The sequence below is a fragment of the Aptenodytes forsteri genome, unplaced genomic scaffold (genome assembly GCF_000699145.1).
Source record: "Aptenodytes forsteri isolate BGI_AS27 unplaced genomic scaffold, ASM69914v1 Scaffold280, whole genome shotgun sequence".
Lineage (NCBI taxonomy): Eukaryota > Metazoa > Chordata > Aves > Sphenisciformes > Spheniscidae > Aptenodytes > Aptenodytes forsteri.
The window spans coordinates 77,293-102,553 of record NW_008796042.1 but is presented as its reverse complement, the minus strand read 5'-3'; the positions used below and the strand labels follow the sequence as shown (position 1 = coordinate 102,553).

General features: G+C 43.7%; 1 protein-coding gene across 1 annotated transcript in view; it reads left to right on the top strand.

Moving 5' to 3' along the window:
- The window catches only part of ACBD3 (acyl-CoA binding domain containing 3), a 41,970-nt gene extending 21,840 nt beyond the window's left edge, over positions 1–20,130 (top strand). The window contains exons 5-11 of the mRNA XM_009285582.1: positions 7,416–7,580; positions 8,648–8,788; positions 9,546–9,704; positions 11,748–11,922; positions 15,590–15,782; positions 16,837–17,121; positions 18,026–20,130. Coding sequence (XP_009283857.1) covers positions 7,416–7,580; positions 8,648–8,788; positions 9,546–9,704; positions 11,748–11,922; positions 15,590–15,782; positions 16,837–17,121; positions 18,026–18,237 — 1,330 coding nt within the window. The 3' untranslated portion in view covers positions 18,238–20,130. The remainder of the gene's footprint in view (positions 1–7,415; positions 7,581–8,647; positions 8,789–9,545; positions 9,705–11,747; positions 11,923–15,589; positions 15,783–16,836; positions 17,122–18,025) is intronic.
- The last annotated feature ends 5,131 nt before the right edge of the window (positions 20,131–25,261 follow it).

Below are 25,261 nucleotides of genomic sequence, written 5' to 3'. Positions count from 1 at the left end.
TGCGGGGATGCGCTTTTCCTGGTGCGAGAGGTGGGCCGGGGCGGGGGACCGGGAGAAGAGCCGGGAGGCCGCCCCGGGCCGCGGTGTGCCCGCTCCCTGGGGCCGGGGAGGCGCTGGGGAGGGTTTGCACCGCCGGACCTGAAAACGGAGCGAAAAAACCCCTTGCTGGTGGCATGCGAAGAAAAACCTCGCAAACGTAGGCGACGAGCACTCTCTGAGTGTTGTCGAGTCTGCTGACAGCCCGGATACTGGCATGAGATGTCGTGCCGTCTCCACAGGATGCTAACTTCAAGTCTGGCTTTGCCATCGTGACTCCAGCTGGCAGCTGTGTGAGGGAGCCACGAAACGCCCGCACGGGCATAGACCCGGAGCATTTGTTTTAGGATCCCCTGTAGCCAGGTTTGCTTCTGCAGGAAGCCGGAGCTACCTTGCTACACTTGCTTTCCTCAAGAGGAGGAAATCGACTGCGTGCTTTTGGAGGAAGAGCTGCATTCGCTGTAGCGTTACATTGCGCTACAGCGTTTGAGCACCTCGCAGTGCTTTGCTGGCTTTCAGGCGGCTGCTGTTTAACGTGGGGCACAGAGCAGGGAGTCTAGCAACCCGCCTGCGCTAGGGAAGATACAACTCTGTACTTGGAAAGGTCAGTCTTGTGGTGGTCAGTTGTTAGATGACCCCCCAGGAAAGCTGCCTCTTCTGAGGGCAAGCATAGTGGCAGGTGGAAACTGTGCTAGAAGGACAAAGTTGTCTGTTTTCTTCACTTTGGCTGACTTGCACCCTGATAGTTGTTAGGAGCATGTAGAGCTCTAAGCAGTTTTCTTGAGCCCAGGTTCTTTGATCCTGTTCTGATGCTCTTCCACAAAGCAATTTTTTTGTTAGCATGCTGACATACAGGGATTTTTATTTTTTTTTAGCTGTAAGAACCATAAGGGATCATAAGGGTCTTTTTTTTTTCCTTTTTTTTCCTGTGTCGGAAGCTGCTGCAACCAGGTATCAGGTTGGAAGCATTGTGACTCTACCCTTTCTGTAAAACCAGTTGCTTGAAAGAGTTCTAGTTCGGTTTAATGAGTGTTTGTTCTTAAAACATGATGTCTCTGCAGTAGCAAATTCCATGTCTCAGTCAACCATGGTCTCATTTTGTCTTGGGTTTAATATTCTACTGGAACCTGTATTTACAGTGTAAAAATTACACACTATGAATGAGCTTATCTACATTATTGATAACCTATGTCTATTATGTCTCATGTTTTAATGAAATTTATGCTCTACATTTATCTCTTCTTGGATGGTGAAAAGTCAGTGGAGTGTTACTTGTGTCTAGGTTCCAGTTTCTTGTGTTGTTGTCTCAACAGTGGGTTTGTTGTTGCCTTCCTTTTATTAAAAGTTTAATTTCAACATGTTTCAACTTATTGATGCTCTTTTTTAACCTCCTGCAATTTCTTGTAATGCATGGTTTTGCTCATAAGAGGAAAAATTTCCACATTGTATGGAGTTGTCAGACTTTCCAAATGAAGACCTCGTTCCTCTATCCTTACGGCTGGAATAAGTCACATGAAGTCATTGCCCATATTTTCATCTGTAGTTTTTTTGCTGAAACTGACATAACATGAGGATTTTTATTTATAGATGTGATGGTGAGTTACGGGAGCTTGTAATACTTGGATTACTGATTCTGCCTGCTTGTTCTATATCTGTGTGGCTCTGAAAATAATTGGTCTCGTTTCCAAATGATTTTCATGCATCTACTGTCAAAACAACTGTGGGAGTGGGCATGCTTGTTTAGCAGCCTTGTAGATGCCAAGGAACAAATACGGATTCCTCCTTTACTTCAGGAAGCAACGTATGAGGGATCTGAAGGTTGACCCGTGTTAATAGGTCAATGCTGAGATCTTGTTTTGATCACTTTTCTAAAAAACACTGATTTGGAGATGGGGGGTATCTTTTGAAAAACTTTGTCTTTCTTAAAGCTAACTGATATCCATGCCTCAGTGTATGATATTGCCTACTCACACAGCTACCATGGAACAAACAAGTGACCCAGGGCAGCACTTGTTTGGGAGGACGATGGTATCTGGATTAACTGTGGTTATTGGGACGGAAGGAATCAGGATGCTAGAGGAGTCCCTGGGTGAGGTCAAAGGGTAAGCAGCGCTCGCTAATTAAGCAGCTTCCTTTCAGCTTCAGTGTGCAGACTGAGTTGTCTGGTTATAACTCATGATGTACTTTCTTCCTAGAAAAGTTGAATCTGATCAAAATAGTTCGGATTTGCTTATTACAATGGCTGCTAACACTTGTCTGTGGTGGCATGTTGCATGTAACAGAATTGCTCGAAGACAAGACAGGGTGGGAATGCGTATAAACAATGTGAAAAACACAACTGAAACTAGGCTAGGATGTTAAAGAGACTCAAAAGCTACTTTATTCTGTCTGGTAAAGACAGAAGCAGATCTAAAATGCTTGACCCTGGGTCACTTCAGCTGTCGGGCCTTAGGCTGTGCAGGAGATGTGCGCTAGCTTTTTTTAGCATCCATAATGGCTTGTGAAGAAAGCTTTTCAGAATAATAGAGGCACAGAAAATAGATGGTTAATAGTGTTCCAGTCCATTTTTCTGTGAGAAACAAGAGCCTTCCTTACAATACGCGCTCTTTCCCTTACTGCCCTGTCAAGCCTAGTTCAGGTCGACCAGCATTTTGGCTGCCATTAAGAAACTGCTCTGCTGTGCTGGATCCAGTGTACAGGGGAGAACACAGTCATGTTACTGAAATGGGTATGTTTCTTTGTCTCTTGGACTGTCTGTAATTGTCTGCCCCGGGGCAGCTGGCAGAGTAGAAGTGTCTCTGATGGCTTATTTTGGTACGAGCTATGCCAGCAAAGGCAGCTTGTTTAAGGTGTCAGCTGTGTCCTGCAGTAGGAGGGGGTGGCTTGCATAGCTCTGCCAGCAAATCTTTTCCAGTATCAACCTGGCTTTATGGTTTTCCGTATCCTGTCATTGAAATACCATTGCACCCAACCTTCAATATATGACAGTCCCTGAAGTGTTCATGCACTGTCTAAAGTGATTTGCAGCGCAGCACCCTTGAGTATGACAGACAGTATACAAACCGTATCATTTTGGTATCTAAAAGCTCTCCTGGTATGTTAAGTACTCTAATTTTGTTTGACTGCTCCAAGTTATTTCCTCTTATCCTAACAAGAATGCATATTCAACCTCAGCAATACATAATTCTAAATTAACTGTTTGACTTCATCTTTTTTTTTTGAGGGCTAATTTGATGGCATGATTGTAATTCATAAGATAAGTAGGCTCTTGTTTTCAAGAATATGAAAACCCCTATAACGTATCTATGTTTGATGTGAAGTTGAGCTTTGATCACGTTTAATTGGAAGGGCCAGTTCGTATCTCTTCTGTTGCTGCAGAACATCTTCAGGAGAGGGGAATTATGAGTGTTAGAGTGTGTACTGGGATCTGCAGGCAGCAATTCAGTTCTTGTGCTTCTCAGTTTTGGTCTTGCTCATTAAAACTTTGCATATGAATAGCATTAACATGTGACTTCTGCTTTTAAAAGCTATGAGGTGGAAAATCGCAGTTCATAAACTGTTTTCTATCTTCTTCTAGATGACTCGACTGAATGCTATCCCACAGGAATTAGGCATTTAGAGTGAGTGCAGTAGGTGAAGTCGGAGTGGAAGCTGCAGCATGTTGTGCCATATTTCTTACAGGAAAAAATTAATCTGAAGTTACATGGGAGTAGTAACAGTATCTTGCATGATGCAGTCTCTTCTTAAGCATATTTCTTAAACTCCCTTGAGTCTGAATTTGCGGTTTTATACCAATTCATGTCAATGGTACAATGCTACGTACTGACATAAGCCTCCATTATCTGCTTTTCATTACTAGTTATAGCTTTGTCTTTCTGTTGTGTTTGCATGCCGACACAAGTGGTGGTCTTCAAGCATATGATTAATTACCTGTAGTGCGAGGAGCGTCGTTGGTGTTCTAAGTACTGGTTTTCCAGAGTATTTAACTGAGTTGCCCTCAGTGCATCTCAGTTTTGCGGGCATCTAAACAAAGTAGCCACTGTCAAGGAGAGCGGTAGTCTGAATAGCTGATATTAGGTGTGCAGGGATTTCCCTTTCAGGGGTGACAACACAGTAATGCAGCGTTGTGGTTTCATGGCACACATCAATGAGGTCTGAGCTTGCGGTGAATGGGAGCCAGTCTTTCTCTGTGTTCTGGGTGAACTACTTCATGTCATCAGTGAAGTATGTATGCGTGTGTGTATATATGTATGGGCCGTTACTGCAGAATGCCTAACGCATCATAGGTCCATAGCCTGCCTTGTTCGTGTAACCATCCCCTTAATCACTACTTGTGTTTGATCTGTTAATGGCCCTTGCTTAAGCGTAGAGTTTAGTTGACTTGAGAAATTGCCATTTCGGGTGAATGATGGTTTGAAGTACTGTTGGGAAAGAAGTTTCCTAATCTTCTGTAAGAAAGCTGAGCCTTTCTCTGGCCCTGTTGGGTCAGGCATACCAGTGGCATAGGAAGGGTTGTATAGTTGCTGTACTGCGCATCCTTTGGATTTCTCAGTGTGTTCCCTGGAGCTCTTTGATGTTCTTCAGCTTCCTGACAGCTGTATTAGATGTGTGGGTAATACCTACTTAAATGTTATGTTTACGGATGCTTGAATAAATTTGGCACTTGTACTTGTCTGGACTCTGGCATATTTGACTCTACATATGGCTTCAGGTCTTCTGGTTCAGTTTAACGGCAGCAATTCCAAATCTTTGGGATAATTATACAGTGTGGTTCATGCTGTAGAATTCAACTGAAAAATAGCTAGTATACAGCTTCACTCTCTTGACTGGCTCCAGATACTCTGCTGAGAGCTTGCTTCTAATCTGCATTATCTACAAGTCACTGAATGCCTGTCTCATATTTTTCTCATCTGTCTGTTTTCCTCTCTTACTTAGCTTGTTTGTTCATCTCCCCTTGGGTGCAAAATGCAGGTTTTGGCTTCTCTTGATAGTAGGGCTTAAGGTCTGACTTCTCTGTTCTGTGATAATGCAGGTGTGCTGTGTATAGCATGGGAAACAATGGTGTTTTTCCCCTTTAACCCTCTTCAGAAGTGAGTTCAAATACTGATGTAAGCTGGCTTAGGTAGCAGTCTAGTACAGCAAATAGCTATGGTTTTTGGCAGACAACTGTAGGTGTACAGGTTGTGCAAGGTAAATTATGCCATAGGGACCCCCTTGAGAAGTGTACTTCGCTCAGAAGCCTGGCAAAATTTCAGTGTAATACCCTTATCAATTGACTTGCTTTTAGGCACGCTGCCCCAGGTTATTCAGTGTGATTTCAAAGCGCATGCTGTTTATTGAGGCTAATGGAAGTGCTTGCTGCCTAATAAGCAAATTCTGAGTTAAATGAGAAGTGTGAAGAATTGAGGAAAAGCCAAAGGACTCTTTGGGTGGCCTGAGAGCAGGAGACCTGAGACCCAGGGAAAGACTTATCAGGATGCAGTGATTTGCATCTCTTAAGGGTCACAGACTTGTTGAGGTGGGAAGGGACCTCTGGGGATTGTCAAGGTCAGCCCTCACTGTTCAGAGCAGGCTTCTCGGGACTGTGTCTGTTTAGGTTTTGAATATCTCCAAGGGCAGAGACTTCAAAACCTCTCTGGGCAACCTGTTCCAGTGCTTGATCACTCTCACAGTTAAAAAAGCCACTTCATATGCTTAAGTGGAATTTCCTATATTTCGGTTTACGTCCGCTGCCTCTTGTCCTTTCACTGGATACCACTGGGTAGACTCTGGTTCAGTCTTTACATTCCGCCCCCAACTTTTCCACCCCACCAGGTATTTTTGGAAATAGATATTTTTGTGGACAAAGGCTTCCGTTTTTTGAAGCTGGAAGAGATATTGGCTGCAAGGTTGTGTGACACTGGGAGAAAAGCGAATACTTGAGATTCTGGAAGGTGTGGTTGGCCATTAGAAATGGATAATAAGTGATTAAATGCTTTTCTGGCTTCAAAATTAATGGCATGCATGTAGTGGTTCCTTGTAATGTTTTAATTGAGTAAGTCCAGTAACGTACCGAACTTACTCTGTCAAAAGTGTAGCTTCTTGCTGTGACCTGCAAACACTTTCCCTCTGGGTTTGTTTCCAATTTTCAGAATTATTTGCTCAATAATATTGAGTTTCTCAATAAGCCATAGCAGAGGTATTTCCCCTCTTCTTTTGTTCTGAGATTTGCTTCTTTTCCTGTTAATAACTCTGTTCACAAGCATCAGCCAAGCAATTTTGCAATATGTAAATGTCTGCCCTAAAATTTGGGTGGAAATTTGACTGTTCAGTTTGGGGCTGTAAACAACTTGGTCCAAAGTGACCTTTACTGTAAAAGGAGAGCTGGAGACTAGGTGGCAGCTCTGCCTGTGGTTCCTGACTGCATGGAGAGCATGTACTACATTTACTACAGTCATGTGAAATGTCTGTTGTTTACATCCGATAATGGCTTCCTCATTACAGCCTTTCCAAAAGGAGATGATGCTTATTTATTTGTTTTTCTGTTCAGGAAAAAGGTCTTTTCTTAATGAGCAGTGTAATTACATATAGTGGTGCCTGTTTCTTTGATTTGTTTTGACACTTTAAATGTGCTGAGGTAAGTCCTAGCTGACTAATTCATATATCATTTTAAATCAAGGCAAGTCTCTTCTTGCCAGTAAATGCGTGGCGGGACCGCTTCAGAGGGCGTTGGTGTGGAGCCATTGAGAATTCTGATTATGTTCAGGCTTATGTTACCTGTGTCTTACAGCCAGAGCTCTCTCTACATGTTGGTGCCGATGGAGTCACCTCTAAGACTTTTCATTGTGAGGGGTTATTCCAGCTGCCTTGGCGAAGTGCAGCAATCAAATTGCTTCAAGGAAAACTTTCCCTTAACTCTAGTTTTTCCTCTCTGTGGTTTTCCTTGCCTTAAACCTTGCTTGTTCTGCCTTCGTCGATGTGAAGAGCATGAAAGGAGAGCAATCTGTAAAGTTAACATTGCATCTTTCTTTGTGGAAAATCCTTCCTATCCACACTACAATAGACTTGGCAGGCGCATTTGAGTTCAAGTTAAGGCTTTTAAATATTTTGGAGATATAGATCCATATGGTATGATATTCAACTAATTAACAAATATTTATGTGATAACTTACTAGCTAAGATTAGCTCTAGATGGTATGATGAAAAACACTTCATAATTAAGTTTCAGCAGCTGAAGTTAGATGTGTTTCTTCTGGACAGATCTATATTTTATTCACATAGAACTGAGTTAATTTGTCTAACCTTTTGTGACTTTCTTATTCCTTTTTTGGAAGAAATCATTAAAATGGTTATACAAAATGTTCTTTGCTGTCCTGTGCTTAATCAATTAATCACAACAGTGAAATTTTCTTTTCTTCTACAGAAAAGGATGGCAAAGCCTTTCATCCAACATACGAAGAAAAACTCAAACTTGTGGCGCTGCACAAGCAGGTTCTGCTGGGACCTTACAACCCTGACACTTGTCCTGAAGTTGGATTCTTTGATGTGCTGGGGAATGATAGAAGGTAAAAGGGCTGGTGCTCTTGTTGATCTTAACTCTGCTTTTTCTGTCTGAAGAAAACGTCATCCAATTTCTGCAATAAGACAACAAGTATGTGGGTTGCATCAGTGTGTGTGTATGGTAGTAGATAGTGAGAGTGGCCTCTTCAAATACATCTTGGAAATCTGAGTCACAGTTCAGTAAAGGAGCTAACAGAAGATGATTCGGTTTTTTCAACCACATTAGGAAAAGCTGCTGTGCCAACAGTCCAATTTCTTATAGCAGTTTAAGACTTGGTTAGCTGTGCATTAATGTGCAGGCCCATGTTTCATCCTAACACTACATCAGGGTTACAGCAGGCCAAGCCTTTTGCCAATGGTAGCAGCATTCACCATAGCTTTTGTTAATATCAAAGTTAACTTCTGAAATCAGATACCTGATGCGTTCAAACTCTGAGTAAATTTTGATGAGATCTGGGCAGTCTCAGGCCTGTCTCTTGTATTGCTTGCAGTTCAGGCTGCACTTCTGATGTTCATTGTTGCTGTTTCTAGTGTAAAGGCAATGTGCAACACAGCACTGGCTTCTCGGAGCTGGACCCAGTGCACTGCTTTTGCCCATATGGACACAGCCTTCCTCTAGGAAGAACCAGGCTGTTGCATTCAAGTAACTCAAGCACTATAATCTATGGTTGTTACCATGTTTGTTCATCTGGGAAAACGTATGCCTTTTTTTCCCCTACAAACTAGAGTGGAAGAGGGGTAAAAAATATTTAAGGTCCATTTCTATCTGGGAAATTTTTGGATGTAGTTCAGAATTCAAAGTAGGGTCAATGGTATGTATGAGATTTCATGGAAGCGTTCAGTTATGTCTGTGTGAAAGGGTTGTTCTGGTGCAGGCAGAAGAGAGCGCTGAAACCTACAGGTTTAAGGTCTGTCTTTGAATGGGAGAAAATTGTTGGTTCTCTGAAACTGCGTATGATAAAGTTTGGTCCCTGGTCTCCCAACTTTTTTTTCTTTGTTGGGTTCTCAGAGTTCACTACTGACTTGAAAAGAGTTGAGTCTTCTGTTATTTCAGCTGATTTCTCTCTCTCAGGAAGGAATGGGCTGCCCTTGGAAACATGTCAAAGCAAAAAGCTATGACAGAATTTGTTAAGCTCCTGAATAGGTGCTGCCACTTGTTTTCAACGTATGTCACTTCCCACAAGATAGAGAAAGAAGAACAAGAAAAGAAAAGGTAATGTTTGAGTCCTTTGGTGTTGGAGTATATTGAGTGTATAACTCTTGACTTACGGACAGTGTCATAGCTAGCTTAGGTTGAAGTCGTCTTGGCAAGAGAAATGCTTGAAGTTTAGGTGGCTGTGGTACCATTTGATCTCTTTAAGCCTTTTTACGTTGCCAGTAATGAATGATTGTTTCTGAGGTGAAGACACCTAGAATATAAGGAGTTTTTAAAGTTTTGCTGATATCGTCATCTGTTTAAGAAATACACACTTCACAAAACATCTGCCCTGATATGTCTGTGGGCTAAACATATACGGAACATGAAATTGTCAGGTGCTTTGAACTCCTCTTCTAGTATGGGTTAGCAATTTGACAAAGGCTATCTTCTACTATCACTTACATATCATGTGATTATTAAACTATAAAATCCATGTAATTATTGAACATATGTTAAAGCTTGGAAGATGTATTTGAGGTTTCTAGACAATTTTTTCTACTGCTCTCTGCTAAGGATAGTATAGTAACAGGTTAGAATGAATATCAAATTATAATATAGAATTTACACTTGTCATACTGCACAGTGCAGTAAAACTAAACATTTTTTCTTCTTGTGTCCAATAAGACACTTCTCCAGTCAAATTGAAGTGGGAGGAGATGATACCAAACAAAAAGCCTTATTGGGCAGGCAAAAGGCAGGTTACAGCATGTTGAAAATAACTCATCCTAGGACTGTAGGAATGCTGAAATAGCTTATTGAGTGGATGTTGCAGAAGAGAAGAGGAAGAACGAAGGCGGCGTGAAGAAGAGGAGCGTGAGCGTTTACAAAAAGAAGAAGAAAAACGTAGGCGAGAAGAAGAGGAAAGACTGAGAAGAGAAGAAGAAGAGAGGAGGAGAATAGAGGAGGAACGACTTCGGATGGAACAACAGAAGTGAGTAGCTGAAACAAACAGCACTTCAAAGAAAATAACTGCCTTGCGCTTGAGACAATTGTATCTCTCTGTGTAAATAGTTATGCTAGAATTGAATACCTGAAGTTCAGAGCACTCGAGTCTGGTGGTGACATTTGCATCCTTAGTTAAGAGGGACACAGTTTACAGAGAATAATTATCTTAACGTGTTATTGTATGCAGCCTTCTCAGATGAAAGTGCCAGAGAAGCTTTGTTTAAAGAGAAGCTCTGGAGATTTTTGGGTTCAAGGGCTGCACCTCATGAAAACTTGTGGCTCTGCTTCTTAAATGATTAATGCCGCACTCAACTGAGCGGAGTTACGTGTCCAACTGGAAGTGTTGTTTGAACTGTGACTTGAAAGTTTCTATCCTTTCACAGAAGGCAGAGCCTTGAAAAAGGATAACTGCAGTTCACTGGGGTCTTTTGAATGCATGGCTGAAATTTTCTAACTTCGTAGTCTAACATTACCTACTTAAAGGTGCTCCCTTTCTAGGAAGTGTGAAGCGTCTGCAAATCTCACTTGTACACTGGCAATCACTGGATCTTAGCACCTTTCTAAAAGGAGTTAAAAATTCCATGTTCAAATGCAGTTAACCTCTGTAGCCTGAATTAAGTTGTTTACTTAGAATATACAGCTCTAGTTATATTTCATTGTTCCCATCATATCCAGATGCTGAAAACATGAATCCAGCATTGCACATGTAATATGTAAGAGAATAGTAAATCATCAAAGCTGTTCCACATCAGTCAGCAATCATTTTCAATAATAAAAATGTCTTTGCAGGGGTGTCTCTGAAGTAGATCCTGCGCTTGCTATGTAGTGGTTTTGAGAAGGGAACAAATAATTAATCCACAAGTTTTACTGTTTGTTTAGCACTGTGAGAGCCAGAGGAGTGTAAAACACAGACATAAATGCACAGAGAATACAACAGAAAAATGTTGCACAGTGCTAAGTAACAAGGAGTGTGGTATACCTTGAAGTTAAGAGATTACTTTTTTACATGAGTAGCAGTTGTGTATTAAGTGGTTGTAACAGGTTACAGAGATAAAGAATTTAGACAGAAAAGAAATATGGATACATATATACAGGCCAAGTGTATCTAAAGTGGTCACAGTTTTGCTGAAACAGTAAATCTTGCCTTTTAGGATACAAACCAGTCTAATACTGGAGCTTTTAGAGAATTATTTTGGGGGAAGGAAGAAGGGCAGGAGGCAAAGAATTACTCCTGCATTTGTGTGATACTTCCTTCTTCCTCTGAAGCATTGATAGCTGGTCACTGATGGACGTAATGTGGGACAAAAACTCTGGATCTAGTTAGTTTTTTACTATATAGCTTCCATTAGCCCTTTGGAGAGAGGAGGAAAACTGAGCCTGTGCATAAGTAACCCCTGTGTTCCTCCTGAAGTTTCAGCAGTTGAGTTTATTGGAGACAGAGATGCCCTATTTGGCAGTGTTTTTTCTGTTCCTGAATTAAGTCACGGTCAGTCATGCTTTTCATATCTGTTTGCATACTGTCCTGGGAAATTAAGATAGTAATGTGGTGTGGTTTTCTTAGACTTACCAAAAAGCATTGGTATGCTGTACCACAGCAGGTCTGTTCTTACCAATATTTGTAGAAGGGCTGCTAGAAAGACGGTTTCTGCATATTTTCTGGAGGAACCAAATGTGGTTTTTTTCCCTTGCTTGTTTGAGAAATTTAGTCACGGATTTTTTTCTAGCACTACCTCTTTATCAGACTAGAGATTGAGAATTATGTAAGAGCTCTTGGGTTTTTTAACATTTGATGTTTTCAAACATTGGGTAGAAATTGTTGCTCCCTTCTTTATATTCTGAGCATATTTTTTAGGCAAAATTCAGATTTGCATTACCTCTGGGCTCTGCTCTATTATGTAGATTTGTTTTAATTGGTTTTTGCAGGAATTGAATTAACTGTCTTTGAGGCCACTTAAATCACTTAAGTACAGGGATTTCCCCAATACCCTCAGCTGCTTGTAACCTTCCTACCCTCCTCCCACCAATCTAGGCAACAGATAATGGCAGCACTGAACTCCCAGACTGCCATTCAGTTCCAGCAGTATGCAGCCCAGCAGTATCCGGGCAACTATGAACAGCAGCAGATCCTAATTCGGCAGCTCCAGGAACAGCATTATCAACAATACATGCAGCAGTTGTATCAAGTCCAGCTTGCACAGCAACAGGTATGGCCGACCAGCTGAGAAACTTAGATTTTGTGTCCCAGGCTGTCTTTGGGAAATGTTAACTTGTCTACCCTTATCCCCTTGAAAAGCTAATTGCTACAAGGAGAGAGAGTGTTTAGTGACTCATGCTGCTTCAGATTCAAACACCAAAGCCCCTTATTTAATCTGTTCGAGTAGTTTTCTGAAGCAGCTGTTAGTTAAGAAAATTTAAAGCAGCCTTTAATTACTTTGTTCAATACTTGGAGACCAAATGTGAAGCGCTCTGCTGCAGCATCTATTGTGTGTGTAATTTAAAGGGGGTACATACCAATGCATCTGAGCATGAACAAACCTATTCAAGTGATTCTCCATATAGGTATCGCACCTGAAGATCTGTGCAGAGCAGCAGGCTTTGGTCAGCTATGCGTTTCCAGCTGAACGTGCATGCAGCCCTGTCGCATCACTACTGGGTTTGAGATACTCCTCCCTGTCAACTTGAGCACTACTGACTTCTCTCTCCTTTTGCATCTGTTGTCTGACATCAGTATCTAATTAATTTGCTTGCCTGCAATAGACTTCTCATGGTTTGGGTGGGAGGACAGACTTTCATATTTCTGGTAGCAATGGGTGGCAGTAGTACCTTACTTCTTTGCAAGGGTTTTGTGCCTGGGCTTGAAAGGCTACTTCTCTGTTTAGGGGAATCTTGCATCTCTGGCAAATGTGCTGTATGCACATCTCAAGTTATTTTAAAGTTCAAGGATGTCCATCTGTAAGTGCCTTAAACAGATGTAAGCCAGACCTCAGACTCTAGTATGTCTGACCTCTCTGGGCAGGACCTGAATCTTAAATGGCCTATAACTGCCAGTCTGAAGTCTATTCTTGAGCTAAAGACCTAAAATTCAGTAACTAACTTCCTATGAAGTCATCTGTATTTTGATGAGACTGATGCCCTCAGCAAAGAACTGTCCAAGGAAGGAATCCATGTGAACCCATGTGGCCCATGTGAACCTCAGAAAGTTCAACAAGGCCAAGTGCAAGGTCCTGCACCTGGGTAGGGACAACCCCCCAGTATCAATATAGACTCTGGGATTAATGGATTGAGAGCAGCCCTACAGAGATGGACTTGGGGATACTGGTGGATGAAAAACTAGATATGAGCTGGCAATGTGCACTTGCAGCCCAGAAAGCCAATCATATTCCAGGCTGCATAAAAAGAAGCGTGGGCAGAAGCCTGAGGGAGATAGTTCTCCCCCTCTACTCAGCTCTCATGAGACCCCACCTGGAGTCCTGTATCCAGCTCTGGGGTCCCCAGTACAAGACAGACATGGACCTGTTAGAGCAGGTCCAGAGGAAGGCCACAAAAATGATCAGAGGGCTGGAACTCCTCTCCTGTGAGGAAAGGCTGAGAGAGTTGGGGTGGTTTAGCCTGGAGGAGAAGGCTCTAGGGAGACCTTATTGTGGCCTTTCAATACTTAAAAGGGGCTTATAAGAAAGATGGAGAAAGACTTTTTACCAGGGCTTGTAGTGACAGGACAAGGGGCAATGGTTTTAAACTAAAAGAGGGAAGGTTTAGATTGGACATAAGGAAGAAATTTTTTACAATGGAGGGTGGTGAGACACTGGACCAGGTTGTCCAGAGAAGTTGGGATGCCCCGCCATTGGAAGTGTTCAAGGTCAGGTTAGGCAGCAACCTGACAACAACTTTGAGCAACCTGACCTAGTGAAAGATGTCCCCGCCCATGGCAGGGGCATTGGACTAGATGATCTTTAGAGGTCCCTTCCAACCCAAACCATCATTTGATGGAGTTGAAGTGGTAAAGGAAAGTCAGAGGTTTCCTGCCCTGTAATAGTTACTCTTGAAGCTTAATGCTACCTTGGTACCAATGCTTCGGTGTCATAGTGGTAAGCAAAAGTTACAGCCTCATCAGTCTTGTCATAGGATCATTTAGGTTGGAAAAGACCTTTAAGATCATTGACTCCAACCGTAAACCTAACGCTGCCAAGTCCACCACTAAACCATGTCCCTAAGTGCCACGTCTACACGGCTTTTAAATGCCTCCAGGGATGGTGACTCAACCACTTCCCTGGGCAGCCTGTTCCAATGCTTGACAACCCTTTTGGTGAAGAAATTTGTTCTAATATCCAATCTAAACTTCCCCTGGTGCAACTTGAGGCCATTTCCTCTTGTCCTTGATGCCTTCTGTAATTGATACTACTCCCTTGAGTCTGAGGTGTCAGAGATGCTGCTGCCAATATTCTTCAATGCTATCAGCACTGCTCCTTTCAATCATGGCTGTCTGCTTTCGATGTACAGAAGACTAATGCCCTCCGAGACCCAGGGCAAAACAGCCTTTTCTTTAGAGTGGCTTACAAAATACTAAGCCTGCCAGGCAATGAAGCTTATCTTTCAAATCTCTACTTGGACAACTCTTGTAGAGAAGAAGCGTATAACAGAGCTAAAATTATCTAATTCTACTTTGGACTTTCCTGAAGACTCACGTAGCCTCTGTAACACTTCTGAGGAGTACTTTCCTTCTGGATGCCTGTAACTCAGCTGCCTTGGGATCCGTTAGTACGGTTAAAAAGTGCTGATCTGTCATGGTTGCTTACAGATCAGCTTCTGATATGATTAATTTTGGAAAGGCTATATGCAATAGTTTTCTAGAAAAGTTCTCACCACTCTACATTGAATCACTGAATAGGACTTCTTTAGTAGAAGGTGTATCTGGGCAGCATCTGTACAATTGTTCAAATTTGAAATCTAACTGATATTTGACTATATTGTCCTCAAACTCCTTCAGGATACCTATATTCCATTCATTCATCAAAATCATGTGCTTATTAGGTTATTCTTCAAAGAATGGTACTGTCAATTATACCTTTTCCCTGCCCCAACAAAAAAGTGTATGTAATAGCTCTGTACTGATAACTAGAGGCGGGGGAGTAAGCCTTGAAGCTAAAGGGATAATGCATCCTGCTTAAATCCAAAAGGATGATTGTTACCTTGTATAATCTCTTTTTAGGTGTAGTTAATCCTTTGCACAGGGACAGCATGATAAATTCTGTCTAAAGAGTTTCAATGTACATAAGTCGTGTTGTAAAAGCAGCACCTCTGAGCTTGAATAACTCTTCTCACAGTCCTTGTGGCTCTTACGCTTCCTGCTTTCATATTAAATAACTGCCTTTGTCAGGTGTCGTGGATTTGATAGAGAACCCTGTTCAGCAAGTTAACTCACAAATTGACAAAGTACTTAATAGACTTTAAATAATTCCAGTTCTTTTTAGACCTGGATGATCTCAGGCCAGAACCCTTTCAGCCCACTGGTGAAAACCAGCAAACAAGTCGTCACTTTCAATTTTGAAAGAAATGTTACAGGAGTTACTGAAAAGCAGAACTTCTGTAGTTAAGTGCAAGAGTTTATTGTGTGTGCCCTAATTAACTTGAAAATCGAATCTTTTTCTTCAGGTTGTATCCACCAGCCTAGAACAAAGTGACTTCACTTCCCCTGATACTAAGTACATGTAACTTTCACTGATTAATGTGTGCTGCTTCTGGTCTTTTGTGTCAAGCCTCCTCATGGGGTGCAGGGGGAGGTTTTTTCTTTGAAGTGTCTTTATACTGTCTGCTGGAAGTGGGAGACATCTTGGGAGGTTTTGGTTTTACTTAACTTAATTTCTGTCATTTTAGGCAGCCTTACAAAAACAGCAGGAGGCGGTTGTGGCAGCGACAGGGACTCCTCTGACTACTGCATCGAAGGTGAATGCACCTGCCCCAGGGGACACCCCATCTGTTAATGGGCAGGCCAGTGCACATGCAGACAGCCCTGAAAAAGAGCTGGATCCAGAGGCTTTGGAAGAGGCACTGGAGAATGGACCAAAAGGTAGGACTAGCTAGATTCCTTAATTAAAAATAAATAGCGGAAGCCTTTCTTAGGATTCAGATGTCTTAAGTATGGTTACTATGGCTCTTTGCTTGGCTTCATTGGGCTATGCAAGAGCTAGGTTTGATTCCTGGGTCCAGTTTCTCTCAAGGGAGAACAATATTGCACAGGCAAAACTAAGCTTTTGGGGGTGGGAAAGGGGAAGCAGCAAAAGCATTTCAAGCAAAGTGGATGGGATCCAGAACCTCCTTTCACTCTTGACTTGAAGGAAAGGAGCGTAAAAGTTGTAGCAGAAAGCGGTTCTGTGCAGAAATATGTTCAAACTTACTTGAACTCAGGTCAAAACTGAGTGTTGATTTAGCCTTGCAGATTAAAATAAAGCCAAATCCTTCTTACTCTCTCTGAATGCTGTGGCTTAGCCCTGTCCTATGTGCAGTCCGGACTTCTGTCCCCTCGCATTTCCCACCTTCTTCAGACAGCTTCTAGGAAGCTGTAGAAGTGGAGCAGGAAAAGTAGCCTCCCAGCAGCTCTCTCATCACTGGTATTTCTGGGTGTTACCCCTGTACTTTCATCCGCAATGAGTAGTCCTCAAAAGACTTGCTTGGATCCCAGTGTGGAACCAACACTAGCATGGTCCCTGTCTGCATAGTGAGGTGTTCAGTAATTTTAGTCAATATTTGACAATTTCTAGACAAATCACAACCTCTGGTTCTGTCGCGTTAAAGATCCTTTCAATGAAGGGTTCTCTGCAATGTAACCCCGTCACCTGTAGCAGTACGTCTGCCTTCTGAGTCTTTTCTGCTAAGCACTGTCAGTTTGAATGTAGCAGATGGGTATACTGGTAGGATTTGTGTGCATGGTTATATCTAAACTTGCATTGCATTTCATGCAACTCTTAACCTGTGAAAAGTTGTTTCTTCAGTAAAAAAAAAAAAATTACTTAGAAGCAACTCTGATGCTTGTTGTCCTCAAGTGCCCCTAAAGCACGCTTAAGCAAGCAACATAAATGACTGAAACAAAAGCTTAACTGAGATATTTTTCCCCCTCTCTCCAGATTCTGTTCCAGTGATAGCTGCCCCATCGATGTGGACACGACCCCAGATAAAAGACTTCAAGGAAAAAATCCGGCAGGATGCAGACTCTGTGATCACCGTGGGCCGAGGAGAAGTGGTTACAGTTAGAGTACCAACTCATGAAGAGGGGTCTTACCTCTTTTGGGAGTTTGCTACAGACAATTATGACATTGGTTTTGGGGTGTATTTTGAATGGACAGACTCCCCTAATACTGCAGTCAGTGTGCATGTCAGCGAATCCAGTGATGATGAGGATGAAGAAGAAGGTAAACATGCTTAATTGTATAAACTGCCAGTCCTACAGAGCTTGCCATGGGGGAAACCCCCACTGTCTTGTGTAATCTCCTAGTTCCCTGAGCTTCCATCTAGCTGGAATCTTGTCTTCAATTTTGAATAGGAAGTGCAATTCTGAAAGTAACTTCAGTCACCTCATTTGGTCACAGATAGGTTAAAGCAATTGAGGGTGAGGAAATCCTTTTCCTAAGTTTTACTTACTCCTTAGTGAGCCCTCTTGTCCAATTCAGCTATTCAGTAAGCTAGATTGAAACCCGTGCCATAATAGAGCATAGTGGATCTGCACACTGAAAACCTTAAGAAAAATCCTGTCCTGCTGTTCACGAATGTTTTCTAGGGAGGAAGTTTCCTTGAGGCTTCAACAAAACAGCTTAAAAGAGCAATTCCTGATAGTGGCCGGGACACACGTCACAGCCTTTACCTACAGGGGAGTTTAGCATGCCATCAGAAAAAAAAGTTTTGAAATGAGCATGTGACTTGCTTTAGAAGGAACTGCTCTGACATAGGAAGCAGTGGCCTTCTGGATATTACTACTAAGTAATCAGTAGTAGTAAGTATGTCAGATCAGTAGCAGTCAACGTGGGGTAAAGGCTTCATGAAAACTAGAGCTTGGCATCTCTACAAACTGTCCCAGCTGTGCTGGGGAGATGCGTGTGGTGGGTTTTAATACAGAACCGTAAAATTCATGATGAAGTGAGCGTGCTTAGTGTTCCTCCTGCTTTTGAATCCTTTAGCTATAGCCTTGGTATGAACCCCTTTGACCCATCTGATTTTCAAACTAACAAAGAGTGCCTTGTCCACTACAGATCAGTCTGACTTTCTCTTGTAAAGCATCCACCCATGTTAACTGACACCTTTTTTTTTTCTTCCTTGCAGAAAATACTAGCAGTGAAGAAAAAGCCAAAAAGAATGCCAACAAGCCTCAGCTAGATGAAATAGTGCCTGTGTACAGACGAGACTGTCATGAAGAAGTGTATGCTGGCAGCCACCAGTACCCAGGGAGAGGAGTTTATCTCCTTAAATTTGACAACTCCTACTCTCTATGGAGGTCAAAAACAGTTTACTACAGAGTTTATTATACTAGATAAAGGTGTGGCTGTGTCTGAGGCTGGGCTGTGCAGAAGATGTCATTTTATTTGGAATTTTCTTCAAGCATAATGGATCCTTTTGAGTCTCTGTTTTACCCTGTCTGTATCTGTATGGTTTGTGTGAACTTTAACAAGTAGACACTGGGATCTTCCTGCTCCATGACACTAATGCATATTGCATTGGGCTTAACACAGGATCTCCCTAGCCCTTTTGGGTATTGGAGTTAACCAATGGAAGTCATTGGCTCCAGCGCTAAGGTCACATCAGTTGCATTTGTTAAAACCTCATGAAAAAGGGGGAGGGAGTTGCTGGCTCACTGGCTGGGTGATCTGATGTTTCCAGGTCTGGATGCTTTGAATAACTTGTTAACGGTTAATTTAAAGGTCCCATCAATAACTGGTAGATTTGGATGCAGTTTGCTGTGTAGCAAGTTTCTCTTAACTGTAATTGAATGTCAGATTTTTACACCATTAAAACTTGAAACTTTAAGTTGATGCAGTTTAGAAACAAGTTGTCTCGCTTCTGTCCTCATCAAAGAAGAAACATTCAGTTCCTTAAACCAGTGTAGTGGCTAAGACAAGGATGAGCAGCATCCTGAAAGTACAGCAAATAACCTCTTCTGAAGATGTAAACTGAATGACAATTAAAAGTGTGTGTAACAAGAACAACCTTAATCTCTCTGCCCCGCTGCTAACCCTAGAATAAAAAAAGTCATTTTTTGAGGCAATTGACTTTGAACCAGGGCACAAGCTATTTCTAAGTTTGGTGGGTTTTTAATGGGGTAGACTTAAAAAAAAAAGTGTCTACAAACCTGAAACCAGTTTTCTGCACAACCTTCTGGTTTGTCTGTTTTTGTAAAACCTGAATAAGCACGTTGTGCATCTGAAGAACAGCAAGTCAGTTTGATAAAGTATAGGAGTTAATGTTGCACTAATTATGGAAATCACTGCCAGTCCATTTTAGTCTGAACTGGTGATACTTGGGTGCAAACTTTCTGCTTTAATCTGTAACTGTCTGCAGAAAGGCGGAGTGCACATACAGATACTTAATAATGTAGCTTTAATCTCAATTTGGTATGGTTTGGTTGGGGCATTTCATATTTTGTATAGTGAAAAAATGCAGGTGGCTACTTGACTTGAGGTTGCAGCAAGAATCCGCTCTCCTTGGAGCCCTGCGCCCCAGGGGTGATGTGTTGCAATGACGGCTTGCGTAAGTGCTCTCTGCATGGGTAATGCACTTTGTTACTGAAAGAAAATGGTTACTTCGGGTGTCTCCGATCAGTTCTTGCAGTAAGACTTCCATTGATTAGCTGCAGCATGTACAGTTCCATGGCAAATGATGTTGAGTTTGCGGGATTTGTTTGAATAATCAGTTTGTACATACACGATACTTTACTTTTCTTATACCAACCAGGGAGATACTTCTCCTAGAGTGCTTAACTTGTCATCTTGCATTTGGTTCAGCAACACCGTACCAGCTTATAGCTAGTTAGTGCTGCTTTATCCAAAAACACTGTACAATGTTCTGCTCTTGTGTACATACAGTATATAAACCATGAATTTAGAAAGTACCTTGCTTTTAAAGAAAACTGTATTTAATGTAAAAAAAAAAAACTTTTAAAAAGGCAGGCACTAATATATTTCTTCCGGTCTTCAATTTAAATTTTTTTGTCCATACAAAAATGTTATGACTTATTCCTCTAAGAATATCTGTTCCTGGGAGCGGTGTTTGTCGCTTTAAATGGCAGCACTTACTGTCATGTGTTGGATGTTAGAACTTTTACGTTTTCAGACTTTTTTATTGCCTCTGGCTGTTGATTAGTACAGTACAAGTGCGATTTCAAGATACCTTGAGATAGTATTTAATCCTAATTAAAATACATTTATCTGTAATGCTGTTGGCTTTTTATTAATTTGGAAACCTTGGCATTGCTGTGTATGGCTAATCAGCTAAGATAAGCTTGTCATCTTCCCTCTCATTTTTAAAAATTCGGTACCATGCTAACACTGTGGTCTCAGCAGCCAAATCACTTGAGCCAAAGGCTCTGCACGAGAAGTCAGTAGCTCTCTGGATGAGGCCATCTGTCAATATTAGAAGAGCCCAGCTCGAACAGCATAATCGCTTTGGTTTTTGAAAGAGTAGCAGAAAGGGTTGGATGTGGGCAGCTAAACTTGTAAGCTATTTTCTGCCTAGGAGAAAAGTGCCTACCTTCCCCCCTGAGGCTTAATGAACCCAGCCCTAAGGGGCAGTAGGGGCTGGCTGCCTTGTCCTGAAAAGCCTTTGGCCCAAAGGGCAAGAGAGAGGCAGGACCATACATGGTTTAGACTGAACAAGAAGAAAAGCAAGAACCTAGAGGCAAAAAGGCAAGTTATGCTAAGGTTTCTGTTTGCCAAAATCACCCTTTGCTGCTTACCCACTACTAGTAAGTAGCTTATCCTGGAGCTGAGGCCAGAAGTGGGTTTTGCGCTAGTTCCATCCATGGTCCAGGTCCTGTTGGCCCCATCTGCCCCCATAGACAGCGGCCTCTCAAGCTGGTGCTTCCAGATCTCGTCTGGGGAGCAGAAGTCTCTTCAGTGAGAACAAAGCAAGTGCTGTGCTGTTAGAAGCAAGATGCTGAGAAGTTCAATGTACCGTATAGTCTGGGTAGGCTACAAACTAGTTTCATGTGAAATGTGCAAGTGCATTGAAAACCAAAGTAATGACAGCAACGAGCCTATTTTACCTGTCTCATGCATATATAAATTCCCCTTTCTCCAATTAAAAGTGAAGCACTGTACTCCTCGCAGCTCACTTAAGGCAGCTTTCTTCCACAAGAGAGTTACCGTAAACACTTTCAGAAGTGAACTGAGTCACTGGCAATAAATCCAGGTGATGCAACATAAACAGGTTGACAAAGCTCAGTTCCAAATATACTGGTCCTTTGAGAAAAGCTAAATAATCCGAGGGACAAACCGTTGTTAGAAATTATGTTGTTTTCAGAAGCACCGACAACGTGGATGTTGCTTGTGCAGCCTCTTCTTCGAGGCAGTTGTGTGGGAGGTACCAAGGCAAGGTCTTCCTTGACTCTGCTGTCCCAGAAGGATAAGCAGTGCAATTGAAACAACTCGCTAATTAAGCCACGGGGCTGCTGTATGATATTTTCCTTGCCTATCCTCTTTGCTGTCCTTCCGCACCCCTTGGCTTTTAGTACTTTCTGCCTTGTGCTTTGTTTTGTAAGTCACAGATTAAATGCTGTGTAATTTAGAGCAGCTGGATGCAACCTTTGAGGTAACTGTAATGGGCAGGGTCGTAAAATCAGTAGTCTGTTGTCAGAGGAGGTCTAAGTGATAGTTTAGCCATTTAACCTATTTATGTGTTTGCTCTAGAAATTATAAGGGGACCGCATAGACCTGTTGAAGTACAAAGAAGCAATGTAGCCATCCTTCACCCAAGTGCTAGCCATTTCTCCAGACTGAGTAACAGCTCGGGGCAGTAGTTAGCCTTATTAATCTAAAATAGCAATGTGAAGGCTGCTTTCTGACAGCTCAGTGTTGTCTTCTTTCTAGCACCAGGTCCTGCAATCCCCTGGTATATTTGCAGTGAAAAGACTGCAAGGGGAAGCTGGAAAAAGCCAGCTCTAGACCTCTAAGCCCTCCCAGCCTATTTGACTCCTGTTCCTGGCCTCTGGGTTCAAGTCCTGTAGCTCCTGCCCTTCCTTCAGCTCTTCTGCCACGTTTGACTGCCGCATTCGCACACTACGGGGACTGAGCCAGCACCTTCCATACATGTGGCACTGCTCAAAGGTGCCAGCTAGAGCCAGAGCCCAGCTAAAATGCACGTACATCCAGGATTTGTGGAAATTACAGTTTCCCTCTTGCAAGCTGCTACTTCCTAGCTATTTCTGCTCTGATCGCCCTATTCCACCTCCCTCCAAAAACATGGTTCAAATTAATAAGCCCAGCTCCTGCTGTTAGTTCATTTGCAGACCAAGCGCAGTGGCAAGAGCTTTCAGCTTCCACTGCCAGCCTGTCCCTGCTTTCATTCCTGCTCGCTGTACGAGGAAGCAGCATACCGAAGGGAAAGCTTTTGGGGTTGGGTCTCTGCTTCACCACATCCTGTGAGAAGAGACTTGGCGCAGAGGTGTGCAAGTCCCTGCGGTAACGTTGGTCCCGTGCTCTGCGATAGCATCTTGTTTGTGTTGGGCTCAGGTGTACCAGCGGTGTTTGCACTGACAGCCAGTTTGATAGGGCAGGTTACAAATGTGAGCTACGTGATTTTGGGTCCGTTGCTTAAAAAAAAAACCTTCTAACCTCACACCGCAGCAACATCCAGCACCACATACCGGAAGATTAAGCAAAGCATGGAACGGTATCCCAAATGTTTCCCTGAATACCACTTGTCTGAGACCTGCCAGTTACACATCAAAGGCCTTTCAAACATGTGGGTTTCATTGGTACGGTGTCACAGTGGCTTAAAGAAGTATATGAAAACATTTGGATTAGTATTGATCTAGATACTGCATGAAATATAGATATTACAATGCAATATAGATATTGCATATGCAAAGTTATCATTTGGTATCCTAAAAATAAGAAAATCGCAAGGAATGAGGAAAAAGGAGGTGATACGTGCTCTCTGTACCAAGTTCTGCTCCTGGCCTTCACCATTTTCATCTTGTATCATCTTCATCATACAGAGCCACAATGAAGCTGGTGAGAAACCTGCTGCTTTTAATCAGGGGGCTCAACGCTGGCACGCTTAGCTGGTGGTCAGATTTGGGGAAGTAATCCCTTATTTCAGCCTACAGTTCTCCTCTTGAGGTTAGTGTTTTCCGCAGTGTTGGACTTCAGGTGTTGTACCCCCTTTTTTGTTTTAAGGGAGCGGCTGCTCAGTGACGGTCACTGTTCTCGCCCAACCTGGCGGCTGGTCTGTGCCGGGGCACGGGAGGAGGTTTGGTGTTATCATTCACATCACATCTGAGCAAAAATACCCCTCGGCTGTGCTCCCCTGACGGAGTAGCTGGTCTGAATGAAAAAAGCCGATTCCCTTGGCCTGGCCAGTTCACTGCTCCCCTTCCCCAGGGCTATTTGAGCTCCTGTGCCACCCCACCAGGCCGGCTCGCGGGTCCCCTCCCGCCACGGCTGCGTCCCTGCCACAGCAGGGATGCATGGGGGAAGCGTGACCGGGGTTGCTGGTGTCTCGTCTGTCCGGGGAAGCTCAAACGCGGGCTCTCCCACAGCACTCTTGACGAACTGTGAGCCACCACTCACCCAGCAAAACAAATGCTTGGCCTTCTGCCACCATTTCATTAGTAAAACGCCTGTACAGCCATTAAGCTGTGGCACAGGATGCAGGGGTCAGAGTTTAGGGCATGTGGGAACAGGCTTTGCAGCATGGACTGAGGGGCAGCTCTGCCCCCGCAGCCACAGGGACCCCAGCAAAACCCTCCTCCACCCCGGGGCCAGGCATGGGCCTGTTTGGCTGCGGCTGCTCATGAAACCGGCTTAGCCGTGGCCTTTGAACCCTTCCTGCACCCCATGAGCAGTCAACTGTGACCCAGGCTTACTTTCTAGACCCGCCTGGGTAGACCTCATGCACCGCCTTGCTAGGGAAAAGTAACTCCCAAAATTACCACAAACTAAAATTAAAATTAACACAAACTCTGATCTTTATTGCATATTGCAGCATCACGCTGAGAAAAGCCCCTGCTCGTGCCCCTTCCTGCGAGCCTGGCCTCCGAGCCGTGGGGCTGACACTGTGCAACCCGCTACACCCCCTGACCCAGGCAAGGGGCAGTGAGGGCTCCGTCCCCCTTGGCCGTGCGCCCCTGCCCTGCAGGGCTGATCCCCCCCCGAGGCAGGGGCAGTTCAGCTTTACAGAAGACGAACCCCGTTCCTCCTCATCTCCAGGTTTTTGTGTCTGATGAAGCAAACCAGGCCGCCCAGGCTAGCCTTGGGCTTGACCTTGTGTCTCAGCTGGCGTTCTGCAGGGTGCTCAGAGCCGAAGGGCAGCTCCATGCCGGGGAAGAAAAAGCGGTTTCCAAGCTAATATAAGCCACAGAAGGACTTTCTGCCCTTTGCAGTGCAGCCGTAATTTGCATTGGAGGGCTTCAACAGTCACTTACTGACTCGAATCCGATTTCTCAGGCTCTTATCTTTGACAAGTGCTGTAAAACACCAGAAAGTTATCTGCAACCTGCATCAGGATAGTCAAACAAGATTGCGGAGCGAGCACAGAGCAACTAGCGGCGCTTTAAGTGATGCTTGTAAAATTTGGTTCTGGTTTGCAGAGAACAGAGGTTTTTCCTGTCTAAAAAAAAATGTCATTAAGTCTTGGCTTGCTTCATACACTCGGGGAAGTGACTTCAGTGCATGCCCAGTGATGGGAAGAACAAGGCGGGAAATGTTTTAATGCCGGTTTCAGCCGTGCCCGTTGCCAAGCTCAGCTGCCCCCCAGCCAGCGCCCCGGGGCTGGGCTTTGCCCCAGCACAGCAGAGCACCGGGAGCACCTCCAGCACCCCGGCACAGCCCCGGCACAGAAGCCACCCCCTGCCCCATCCACTACACTCCACAAACGCCCCCCTTCAGCCCAGTGCATCCCTCGGCAGGGAGTGGGGACCTTCAAGCTTGCACCAGGCCAAGGCGAGGCAAGCTGGGTGGCATGGGGTAACACTGAGGAGAAGCACCATCCTTTCGCAGGCACCCCGCTGCCAGTCGGAGATAAAGCTGCGCCGAATAAATTCGTGCAGGTTGCTCAACCTGGCTTCGTTATTTTCCCCTGGATGAGTAACACTGTTTTCCTAGAGCCTGTCGACAATATTTTTCCTTGGCAAAGACTTTCCCCGGGATGCTTGTGCCAAAACTAATTTTTACAGGTAGTCTTTTGTAACCAGCCCGCCGCTGCTGGATAAACAGGGGGCTGGGGTGGCGAGCTCCCCCTCCCAGCAGAAGGAACCCCACAAAGAGCCACTCTCTGCTCCCCCCGAAACCTCCTGCTGAGAGACGGGCCGGGTTTCCCTCCCCAGCCTCGCTGGTGGGGCTTGCA